The sequence below is a fragment of the Tribolium castaneum genome, chromosome 1, assembly GCF_031307605.1.
Source record: "Tribolium castaneum strain GA2 chromosome 1, icTriCast1.1, whole genome shotgun sequence".
Taxonomy (NCBI): Eukaryota; Metazoa; Arthropoda; class Insecta; order Coleoptera; family Tenebrionidae; genus Tribolium; species Tribolium castaneum.
In genome coordinates, this window is record NC_087394.1 from 28900783 (window position 1) to 28911840 (window position 11058).

At 35.3% G+C, this 11058-nt stretch overlaps 2 protein-coding genes across 4 annotated transcripts; both read right to left on the minus strand.

The window, feature by feature from the left end:
• Window positions 1–197: 197 nt before the first annotated feature.
• Window positions 198–5281, minus strand: LOC655407 (pickpocket protein 28). The gene is made up of 9 exons (XM_961319.5): window positions 5173–5281; window positions 4940–5122; window positions 4654–4896; window positions 4345–4602; window positions 1282–1483; window positions 966–1236; window positions 860–919; window positions 614–812; window positions 198–562 (listed from the first exon to the last, which is right to left on the minus strand). Exons 1-9 carry the CDS (start codon window positions 5184–5186, stop codon window positions 331–333), a joined length of 1662 nt encoding a protein of 553 aa, XP_966412.2. The 5' UTR covers window positions 5187–5281; the 3' UTR covers window positions 198–330.
• Window positions 5282–5563: 282 nt separating this feature from the next.
• Ars2 (Arsenic resistance protein 2) lies at window positions 5564–11035 on the minus strand. 3 transcript variants are annotated; one of them, XM_008192840.3, is made up of 10 exons: window positions 10884–11035; window positions 10633–10757; window positions 10427–10564; window positions 9873–10076; window positions 8997–9063; window positions 8782–8944; window positions 6723–7930; window positions 6119–6332; window positions 5811–6072; window positions 5564–5761 (listed from the first exon to the last, which is right to left on the minus strand). In XM_008192840.3, exons 2-10 carry the CDS (start codon window positions 10752–10754, stop codon window positions 5683–5685), a joined length of 2457 nt encoding a protein of 818 aa, XP_008191062.1. In that variant the 5' UTR covers window positions 10755–10757; window positions 10884–11035; the 3' UTR covers window positions 5564–5682. The 3 variants fall into 3 exon arrangements, with proteins under 3 accessions (XP_008191062.1, XP_008191061.1, XP_008191060.1); XM_008192839.3 differs by having other exon boundaries at window positions 9873–10058; window positions 10427–10585; XM_008192838.3 differs by having other exon boundaries at window positions 10427–10585.
• Window positions 11036–11058: the final 23 nt, after the last annotated feature.

An 11058-nucleotide genomic window follows, 5' to 3' on the forward strand; every position in this document is an offset into this window, starting at 1 on the left:
TAGATGTTAAACACGTACTCTACTGTATAATTGGTTGCATATAAAAAAAATACAAAATTGCCACAAGAACATATAAATGTAGAGAGATAATCAAATCTAAAGACTTTGCCTTCCTTTCTTGTTACTCTAATACACATTTTAGTTGTAAATTATTGCAAAATTAATTTACAACTAAATGTGTCAAACACATCATGATATTATTTGAAGAAAGTGAGAAACTTTATTAAGGTTTATATAAAATATAAACGGTTGCGTTATGTGTTATTATTGTTTATAGTGTTGGGAAGTTCAACTAAACCGTAATTATATGTTAAAAATTAACAAATTTTTTTAATGCATCGTCCCTGACCAGTTTTTTCGCCCAAACATTGCAACGTTACAAATGATCCTCAAAGTCAAATAATAAATTATTTCAACGAGCGATAATGCCGAAAATCCAACAAACAGTCCAAGCAAACCCCCAACGTTAGCCAACAAGTCGGTAGTCCCATAGAGTTCATTTCTTTCCGAATAAATAAACTGATTTCGTTTGAAAAAAACTTGAAGCATGGACATTTTTTTCCTAAAATCGCTCAAGATAAGATTAATTATTAAGTCAAACGTTCTGCTTTACTTTGAATCACTGATGTTGACTCGTTCGTCGTCGTTATATTTGTAAGTAGTTCTCCAATCCCAGCTGGTTTGAGTATTTTCAATATCGTAATACATCGAAGTGCAAATGGGGTAACAACGGCAGTTTGGTATATCACTGTGCGTCTTTCTGTTATTCAAAGCATCAAATTTCTTCTCGAGGTTACCCCGTAATTGATATTCTAGAAATGATTTTGAAACTCAAAAATTAGCAAACAATTGTACCCACTTTGAGCTTCCTCCAGACAGCGAAGACTTCCACCTCCACACAACGGCATGCCCTTCTCTCCTACAAGCCACCAGAAAGTAAAGGACATACAAATAATGAAAATTACTTGGTGCATAATATGGAACACATCCGCAGCGAATCATAGTAAAGTTCGCAAAACACTCAAGTGCACAATTGCTCTTACTGTACTTTTTGAAATACTTGAGCCCTCTTTCTGAGGGAAAATGGCAGTTGCGCTTCTTGGGTTTGTACTGCTTGACTTCAGCGGAGGTTGTCATCATGTCGGGGGCTATCCGCGCCTTGGCGAGGTGCTCCAGGGGCACGACAAAGTGCTGGTGTCTGACACGTGGCATTCTTTGGGGATGGGAAATTTGCACCTCAAGAATGAAATTAATTCAAATACAACTATTGTGGATGAGTACTTTAAACCCTTTCACTGAAGTCTTGCCGCAAGTGTAGTCCAAGTCGTCCACATCTACTGACATTTTAATTTCAAGGGAGAAAGGCACTCCAGCTCTAAGGGCCCTACGAGGGTAGGCATCGATTCCAGCTGAGGAAACGTAACCGTCTTCCAAGGTCCAGTCGTGGGCCACTTTTGTCTTGTGGAAATTTTTATAGTGGATACTATTTTTTTAGAAAAAAAACGAATTATGTTGTCGTATAAATAAAAATTAAGCAAATGATTCTAAAAATATAAGTATGCTAAATGTGTTACTTATGAGATTATTGAGACGATTGGTAGGTGAAAATTAAACATATATAGAGCGTAAGGTGTATTTTTTATACAATTTGTAATAAGTTGTTCTTTAAATAAACAAATGTTTTTCGCAAAATCAAAATATTGCAAAAATCTACATCCTCAAAAATATTCGTTTTCACGTTATTATCTGATTGCTTTTTTCCAGCGTAAGAACTTTAAAATTTTTCAACAAAACTAGGCGCTGTAATTGAGCATTTGAAAGATTTTTTATTTCATTCGTTTATGAAGAAAAGGCGTTAATAAATAAATTTTTAACAGCTGGCGGTGGCAAGTTTTTAAAAGTATTCCGAATAATCACTACGTCATTAGGAATTTTTGGCAATGTAGGATTCTTTCTCTGTTCACCTAGTATGATATCCAAAAGGATTTGTTTGGTGGCACTTCGTTTTATTTTTTTATTGCCAGATACGTCTTATTGTGGTCTTTAAATTGTTAAATTTTTTCATCAGTATGTTTATCAATTAATTTTCTCAATCTAGCGCGTACTTCATTATGCACATTCACAATTGCTTCCCCTTTTTTATTTAAAGGAGTTCAGTGGAAGACACATGACTTTTATTTAAAATAATAATATATTTTTATAATAATTTAACTAAAACTATTAATTCGGCAAAGATTCACCTTCAGATGAAAAATCATTAGCCATTCTACAGTGCCATAATTAATAACACAAGTTTTTTTTACAAAAAAAATGTTTTCTTTTACTAAGAGATAATTTATAATGATTTTGTTTTCGACTTACTCTCACTGATGACTAAAATATATGTCACATTTGTCTATCAGGTCTATTTTTTTTTTAATATAATTACTAAAGTTTTGATTGTTTTTCCTGGTGTCCTAGTTTGGCATTCGTTGATTCTGTGATAAATTAATTGTTAAACATTTTATTTGCTTTAAAATATCGTCAAGTGAATGTAGATTAAGCCGAAATAACTTTTGTTCTGTTTGTGGTAAAATTATCCTATAAAACCTGGGAAACTTAAGGCTAAATGTGTATTTTTAATACAATTCGTAATAAGTTGTTCTTTAAATAAACAAATATTTTTTGCAAAATCAAAATATTGCAAAAATCTACATCCTCAAAAATATTCGTTTTCACGTTATTATCTGATTGCTTTTTTCCAGCGTAAGAACTTTAAAATTTTTCAACAAAATTAGGCGCTGTAGTTGAGCATTTGAAAGATTTTATTTCATTCGTTTATGAAGAAAAGGCGTTAATAAATAAATTTTTAACAGCTGGCGGTGGCAAGTTTTTAAAAGTATTCCGAATAATCACTACGTCATTAGGAATTTTTGGCAATGTAGGATTATTTCCCTGTTCACCTAGCATGATATCCAAAAGGATTTGTTTGGGGGCACTTCGTTTTATTTTTTTTATTGCCAGATACGTTTTATTGTGGTCTTTAAATTGTTAAATTTTTTCATCAGTATGTTTATCAATTAATTTTCTCAATCTAGCGCGTACTTCATTATGCACATTCACAATTGCTTCCCCTTTTTTATTTAAAGGAGTTCAGTGGAAGACACTTGACTTTTATTTAAAATAATAATATATTTTTATAATAATTTAACTAAAACTATTAATTCGGCAAAGATTCACCTTCAGATGAAAAATCATTAGCCATTCTACAGTGCCATAATTAATAACACAAGTTTTTTACAAAAAAAATGTTTTCTTTTACTAAGAGATAATTTATGATGATTTTGTTTTCGACTTACTCTCACTGATGACTAAAATATATGTCACATTTGTCTATCAGGTCTATTTTTTTTAAATATAATTACTAAAGTTTTGAATGATTTTCCTGGTGTTCTAGTTTGGCATTCGTTGATTCTACGATAAATTAATTGTTCAACATTTTATTTGCTTTAAAATATCGTCAAGTGAATGTAGATTAAGCCCAAATAACTTTTGTTCTGTTTGTGGTAAAATTATCCTAATAAAACTTAAGCCATCAAAATTTAAAAAATATACAAATTTTTGCTGGTTACAATAATAGAAATTGACACTAATCAGCGCAAAAAAAGAAACAATTTGTGTCATTTTTAATTATTCAAAAGTTTAAATCAATCATTTTTGTGGTGTCTTTGGCATTTGTTATTGACGTGATTAACAAATTGTAAATATTTTATTTGCTTTAAAATATCATCAAGAGAATGTAAATTAAATTCAAACAATTTTTTCTATGTTTGTGTAAATTATCCTAACAAAATCTCGGAAACTTAAGCGATGAACATGGTGAATGTTTGATTTAAAGTCTTAAGAAGGGAGATATTAAGGTTTTTGGGATAAAAAAATGTTATTCGTCTGTGTAATAAATTTTATGTCCTAATTTTTTTTCGCCTTCAGTATCAGACGTAGGGTTAATTATTCTATCGATACACATTGGTTTCATCACTGTAGCTTCGTCTATTGGTAAAAAATGTTGTAAACTAGTGTAATTAACTGCAGAATATTTTAGACTGTATGTAACTTTACTTCTTTTATAAAATGCTTTAAATCAGAAATAACATTCAATTTACTTGAAAAACGCAATATTTCAAGTATTTTAAGTGACACAACCACACACAACTGACAAATAATTCCTTAGAAATATAAGCAAATGCTTATAAGAGCATTTCTATTAATACAAAATTAAGGATTTGCAATTGCACAACCTTTAACTTTTTAGTAAAACCTCATCCTACAAAGTAAATGCTTCATAGGAAAAGCTTATTGACTCACACTATGTCGTGCAAAAGCTGCGTCCGATCCACAATATTGAAAGTGTAACAAATTCCGTCGTCTGTGAAAATTGGGACAAACAGTTCCGAGCAGTTGTACTCTATTCCCATAAATCTGCAGTCAAACGAATTTTCTAAAAACTTCGGTTGCGCTTCGTCCAGGAACTCAAGCATTTCTTCGCCGGCAAATTTCGGGGCTTTATACTCAATATTGGGTTTCGTGTCGCAAATAAATGACAAGTATCCAAACCTGCGCTCCCTTGAATTTAATTAAATTTGAAAAACTGGGATTAAGGCCAATAAAACTCACTCTTCCTCAGTCAAGGGTTCATTATTTCGTTTTTTCCGAAAGTAGTACGTGTAATTAAAAACGGAAGCTCGGGTTTTTGATTCTGGACAAATCGTAACCGCCGGAAACGGGATTTGCCAAACGGCCGTTTCCTTTGTTGCGAAACTCACAATCACGGGGGAAGTTTCCCATTTTATGTACGTTTGTATGATTAAACTTACGCAAAAGTAAAGGGACAACGAGATACTAACACCCCACCACAGTCTACGAAAATTTAGTCAAATTAAATTAGTTAAATGGGGAATACTTTTCAATCCAGGTCCGGTACTCGCCGAAGTAACGTATTCCGTGTATGGTTCCATTATTGCAAAATTCCACAACGTAATTAAGCAGATTTTGACCGCAATTGTAGCTGCTTTTGCCGTTTTCATTTTTTCCGCAATTTTCTTTGTCGGTTAATTCGAGATCACCCCGTTCACTGCCACACATGCTTAAAAAGCGTCAAAATTTTCAATAGTGTTAACTAAGGGTAATTTTTACCTCATGATCGTCATTATAAAATGCAGATTATCTACTAAAACAAGTCTAGGATGCAAACTTGATGATTTAATAGAGTCCTTGAACTTATGACTTTCTGTTTTTGGCCAATTTTTTGCTGCCGGAGGCTTTTGGCAAAATATTTATAATTACTAGTTTCAACGTAAAAACTGACTCGTCTTTCCTTGTTAGTGATAATTAAAAAAATTAATTTGAGTGCCAAAAATCAGGATTTTAAATGATTTTTTCGTGTACTATTTTTTTTAATATTTACCTCGTTACTGCAAATATCCTTGTGAATAATAAATTATAAAATGGTCCGTAAATGATACTTTTCAAAACGTCAGAAAATCTTGTTTAGGGACTTGGGGAATAAAAAATTGAAAGAAACCCATAAAAATACGAACAGTTTATTGATTGAATGACGGTACCTTTACAAACTTATTATCAAAATAAAATGTTGTTTGAAATATTCTTTCTTAGTCCTCTAACTTACAAGCATAAATTAAAGATTTAAATAAACTCTTCTGGCTCCCTTGGAGCATCGAGGTCCCGGTAGTGAATAACCGGCCTATAATCCCCAGGACCACCCCTTTAATAAAGAATAATAAAAAAAGCAATCTAAATTCTGTAAAACTTACCTTGATCTTGGTGTATAACCCCTAGAACGTTGCGAATACCCTTGATTGTAATATGGGGGTAACCTACCATACCCACCATAGGAACCTCCATACGACGGGTGGTTGTAAGAGGGCGGTTCCTCACGTTTTGGCTGGGGGGCTTCCGCCAACATTGGTCTTTTAGGGTCCCGTAAATAGTTATTGAAAAATTCGACTTCCTTCTTCACCTCTTCAATTTTTTCAGCATGCTTGTTGAAGATGTGCTTACGGACGAAGTCAGGACCTACGATCCAAAGTCAGAAATAAAGCGAGTTTTTTTTCCAACTCACCCTTGAATTTTTTGCCGGACAATGGACACAACCACTTGTCCTTGGCCAACTCTCTTGTATTCGCTTGAACGAACTTGTCAATTTCGGTATCAACGTCTTTTAGAGACAGGTTGATTAGTTTCGTTTCGTTTTTGTTCTCGTCGCGGGGTTTTTCGGGAAGAAAACTAGTCATTTTGGCCTCGACTGGAGCCCCAATAAATTGGGTCATATCAGTCTATGAAAAAACAAAACAATTAAAGGGATTTTCTTAATTTTGGAATGATTGCATTAAAAGAGGAGTTGTTCAAACGATAATAACTGACCAATGAGTGCAAAAATTTCTGGCTACTATAAATTTTCTACACTGATCCCTAATAATAACAATTGTACAAAAAAAATCGTTGACAAATTCAAGATTTCGTTTAAACAGCTTCCTTTTTTGTGCCCCAGAACAAAAATGTACTTAAATTTTTTTGAAAATGGGCTTCCGCAGATTAATCTATTCTGGTGCAAGTTAGTGTTAATTCCTATCTTTGGTAATTAAAAAACCGTGTAAAATTTTCAATTAGTGGTTTTGTGACAAACACATTTATTCTGGGGTAGAGTTATCAAAGCGCAATCATACTTTGGTGGTAGGTGGCGGCCCCCTGGCGTGCAGAATCCCGCACCTATTTGGCATCTCATCCTCATTGGGATACTCGCAGTGATTGTAATAATCAACCGAGTGAACAACACGCAAATACAGAATAATCCGGTCCAAGACTGAAATAAGTTGTTCGTCTCTTTCAACAGTAGTGGCCGAATCTTGCGTCTCCGCCGTTGGCTCCAGCCCCAGAAGTTCCTCCTCCTCGGCACTCGCCTCCTCGATCAGATAGTCGGTAATATTGTGCAGAACAGGATTATTCGACACCAGCCCGAACGTCTGTTGGGGCTTATCTTTCTTCTCATCGTCCAACCAAAGCCCAACTTTATTATCGAGATGCAGCGCAACTTTCGCCGATATTCGAATATCGGACCGGACGACTTGTTTATGGGCCGTAATGCCGTTAACAGGCCGAATCCTCCGACTCAAATCCCGATTAACGATCGCCCCCAATTCGCAGTCCCTCAGTCTAATATTATTCAAATTCCAACAGATCTCCTTAATATTCGCGTCTCGTTTAAACGTGACCCAACCGCGCCTCAACCACCGCCGCTCCGGCTGAGGGTCGGCCAAAGCCACGCGCAGAAAACCCTCATAGCGGCCGCAAACCGCCTCCACTTCTTGTTTCGTAATAGTCGGCGCTAAATTACGCAGAAAAATTGACGTGGTTTTGTGCAGCGATTTGGGTTTTTCCGGTTTGTCGTCTTCGACGGTTTCAATGTGCTCTTTGACTTCTTCTTTCGGTTTGTCTTTTTCGGTTTCTTCGTCCTCCTCTTCCTTCTTCTCTTTTTTCTCTTTCTCGTCTTCGCTGTCGCTGCTGCTACTCGACGAGCCGCTGCTGCTTCCCGAATAGGAACGCTTGCGTTTCTTGTCTTTAGGTTCTTTCTTCACTTCTTCGCCTTCTTCTGGTTCGTTTTCTTTCGCCGGCTCGGGGTTTTCAGACTCTTTCTTCTCTTCTTCTACCACCTCCATTTTTTCAGGCTCTTTGTTTTCTTCAGGAGCTGGTTTTTCCTCCTCTTCCTTCTTCTCTTGTTCTATTTCACCGTCTTCTGCAGTCGTTTCGCCGTTTTCTTTTGCTTCAGGTTCATCAGGCTTTGGCTTTTCCGCAGGTTGTTCTTTCTTGGGAGTGTCATCGTTTGGTTTTTCGACGACTTCTTCTTTACCCTTTTCTTTGTTTTTCTCTTCCAATTCTGTTGATACATTTTAATGCAATAATGCTGCCACGAATTACTAGCCTTAACAACTAAATGTTCAGACAATTACAGTAAAGATAAAAAACCAATACTGGAGATGTAAAATCTTACGAAATACAAAGCTGAGCACCAATTTTGTGCATCTTTAGGTAAAGAAAAGCCCTTACTTATGAAAAAAAAAAAAAAAAAATACAGACTGCTACAAATTCAATCAAAAATAAAATGTTCAAAGTAAAATAAATAGTCAAATTTCGACGTCTTTATAAAAGATTATAGAAAGTCATTCATTTAAAAGAGGTGTTTAATTATTAATTTCTTCAGAGTACAGTAAACGCAGAAAAATACCAAAAAAATTACAAAATAGTTTATTATCATAAGAGGTTTATTCCAACAATGGGATAGATATGTCACTGTGAATAAAATTAAAAAATGGTTCAGTAAATATTAATGTATATTATGATTTCAAACTTCAAAAAGTCAATTCAGACAGTTTAAGATTTCGTTCTAAAATCAAGTTGAAAAATAAAATAGTGATATGAAACCTGTAAAAGTCAGCAACAAAAACAATGTTTGCCCGAACATTCAGTTGTTAAAGCTCATACAGTAAAATAATATTTCTCACATTTTCTCGTGTATATTTTGTTTGATTTCGTTCAGATCTTGAAACTTTTTGTAGATATAATTTATGAGGGTTTAAGTAATAATTAAAATGTTTTTCAGATAAAATTGTTTGAAATTGGTTTGAGAACTTAATTGTTACTGGAAAAGTTTACTATTTGTGTCAGGTAGTAATAAAATATGATTTAAAAAATTATATCGAACTATTAAAATGAATTTTTTTGACTTACCGGCATACTCCTGCTCCAAAACGGCCAAGTCTTCCTCAGTGCCACCTTCGAGTTTAATAACGACAGTATCTAACAGTTTAAGTAAGTCATTCGTTTTTGAACAATCAACTGAAACCGCAAGTTTTCCGTTGTTCATCAAGTCCAAGAAAACCTCGACTCTTTTCTGAAGAAAAATTAAAGTAAGCGAAAATGAGATGCAAAAATGCCAATTCTACCTTCAATGCTGCCATTTGTTCTTCTTTTCGTTTTACTGAATCTTCAGGATGGTACTTCAAACGGAACCTTCAGAAAGACAAGAGGGAAAATAAGAAAACAACACAAAAACGAAGACAGACAAATTAAAAAACCATTCACGCGATCAATTCATTCAATGCGTTATGAATAAAGTAATTATCGGTAAAATGTGCTATAATTGTCAAGTGGTGGGTGAAAAATTGTTGACAATTATAACAGCGAAAAACAAGAAATGAAGATGTAATGAAATGAGAGCAATGTAATCGCATGCATTCCGAGACGAACATAATAAAAGTGTTAATGCTGGTAACGTTAATTATTATCTTCGTCTGATTTAAACACTCACACGTAACATACATGTACATATAATAAATTGATAATGTTTCTTCGTCGTGAAATCTCACCTGTTAATATAAACCCTAACAAAGTACGCGAAAGCATATGCATTGCGCGCATAGCTTTATCAACGGTTTAAAGAAATTCCACATCTCATATCTATATTCAATTCAATAATACTTTTAACGTAGTGTATTCACATGTTTTCACACACAAAACACATAATTATATTTTACGAAGATGTCAGGAAGTCTCGAATCAGTGCTGTAGAGAAAAAGGCTTTTTAAAGTAACATGTTGGGGAAAAATAGTTTAAAATTATATTAACCTTAGCATTTACAATTAAACCTATCAATTACGTCTGAAAGAAAATCTCTAGTGAAGGTGGACGTAACAGCCCATTGTTACTTGACACAACAAAGAGAAAAACAAAGTGCTACATACACCTTCGATTTGAAGCCCTGGCAATATTTTCCCTCAATTTACTTTTTTGCAATTCGGTAATAAGCTAGTAATACACACCATTCGTCGTCTTTATGGGCAACAAAAAATTCGTTAAGTTGCTGTCGCTGGAACTCCAATTTGTAGTCATTGTATTTTTCGATAGCTTCACTATCGGAAATGTTATCGTCCTGGGTGGCCAGAAACGCCTTAAAGGACATCATTGGCGGCTGCTGACCCTCAGACTGAGACGATGGCGGAGGTTCTCTGAAGAAATTACCAGCTCTTTGAAAATAGAAGATCACGCGTTAGTAACTGTTATTTTAAATTAAAACCGAAACAAAACGAAATCTAAAATAACAATTAAAACATGCGACTAATTACGATAAACATTCAGATACAGTTTGAGGAAACAATGAACGGTATTTTCTATAAAAATGCAAACCATGCAAGGCGATAAAATAAAACACACAATGGGGCAAAAGTCATTAGCAATTCCCTATTCTAGATTTCTTAACTGATATTATGTAAACAGCTAAAGCAGTTTTTAATTACGAGCATCATAATTTTTTTAATAAACCTTGAACGCTGGTGCACCATTTTTTCCATGCATTTTAGCAAAAACCAGCAACTACCTGTGCGAGCTTTGGTGATAGGGCGAGTAATGGTTGTAGTAGCTATCAGCATAGTAATCGTGGCGCAGCCTCTTGGGGGCTGGGTCCAGACTCGGCGAGTATCCCCTGTCTCTCACCCCCGGGCGGTACTCCCGAGGCCTAGGTCGTGACCAAGAGTCACTATAATTTCAACACTAGGACCGAATAAGCCTCGTATTGACTCTTACCGTTCGGCCCAGTCGTCCCTAGGTCTGGCAACCCGTTCGGCCCCCCTGTAAGTGGCTTCGGCGCGTTCACCTCTGAACTTATCGCGGCGTTTGCGGTCGTATTCATCGTCACTATCAGCCATTTCCTGCAATTAAGTCGGGAAAAGTGAGCACTAGCACTGAGCACCATGAGGGTGTAAGTAGTCAAAATGAGGGGGTGCTAACTGCGGGTGGTGGGTTACTGGTCTAGGTGGGTTCGATAGAAGACTCACTTTCTGTTCTAAAAATAATACTTTTGGCGATTTTCCGGCGAAAATTCGGATTTCTCTTGAGGAAGTTGATACAAAATTATGGCCGACACGTCAAAGACGCCGTGGGGGTTTTGCAGCCACCAACCTATGGTGGTATGACTGGTGACGCCGCATTATCGCAACATTTAAACGCAAA

Bases quoted from the DNA above. Each gene is read 5' to 3' on its own strand.
- LOC655407 (XM_961319.5), bottom strand. The intron at 1,237-1,281 runs GTACTCATCCAC...TTCATTCTTGAG, and splicing joins CTTCAGTGAAAGGGTTTAAA to GTGCAAATTTCCCATCCCCA. The intron at 813-859 runs GTGGGTACAATT...AATCATTTCTAG, and splicing joins CTGTCTGGAGGAAGCTCAAA to AATATCAATTACGGGGTAAC.
- Ars2 (XM_008192838.3), bottom strand. From the start codon at position 10,754: ATGGCTGATAGTGACGATGAATACGACCGCAAACGCCGCGATAAGTTC. The intron at 10,077-10,426 runs GTAGTTGCTGGT...CTATTTTCAAAG, and splicing joins TATCACCAAAGCTCGCACAG to AGCTGGTAATTTCTTCAGAG. The intron at 6,333-6,722 runs GTATGATTGCGC...GTTTTTTCATAG, and splicing joins GGCCGCCACCTACCACCAAA to ACTGATATGACCCAATTTAT.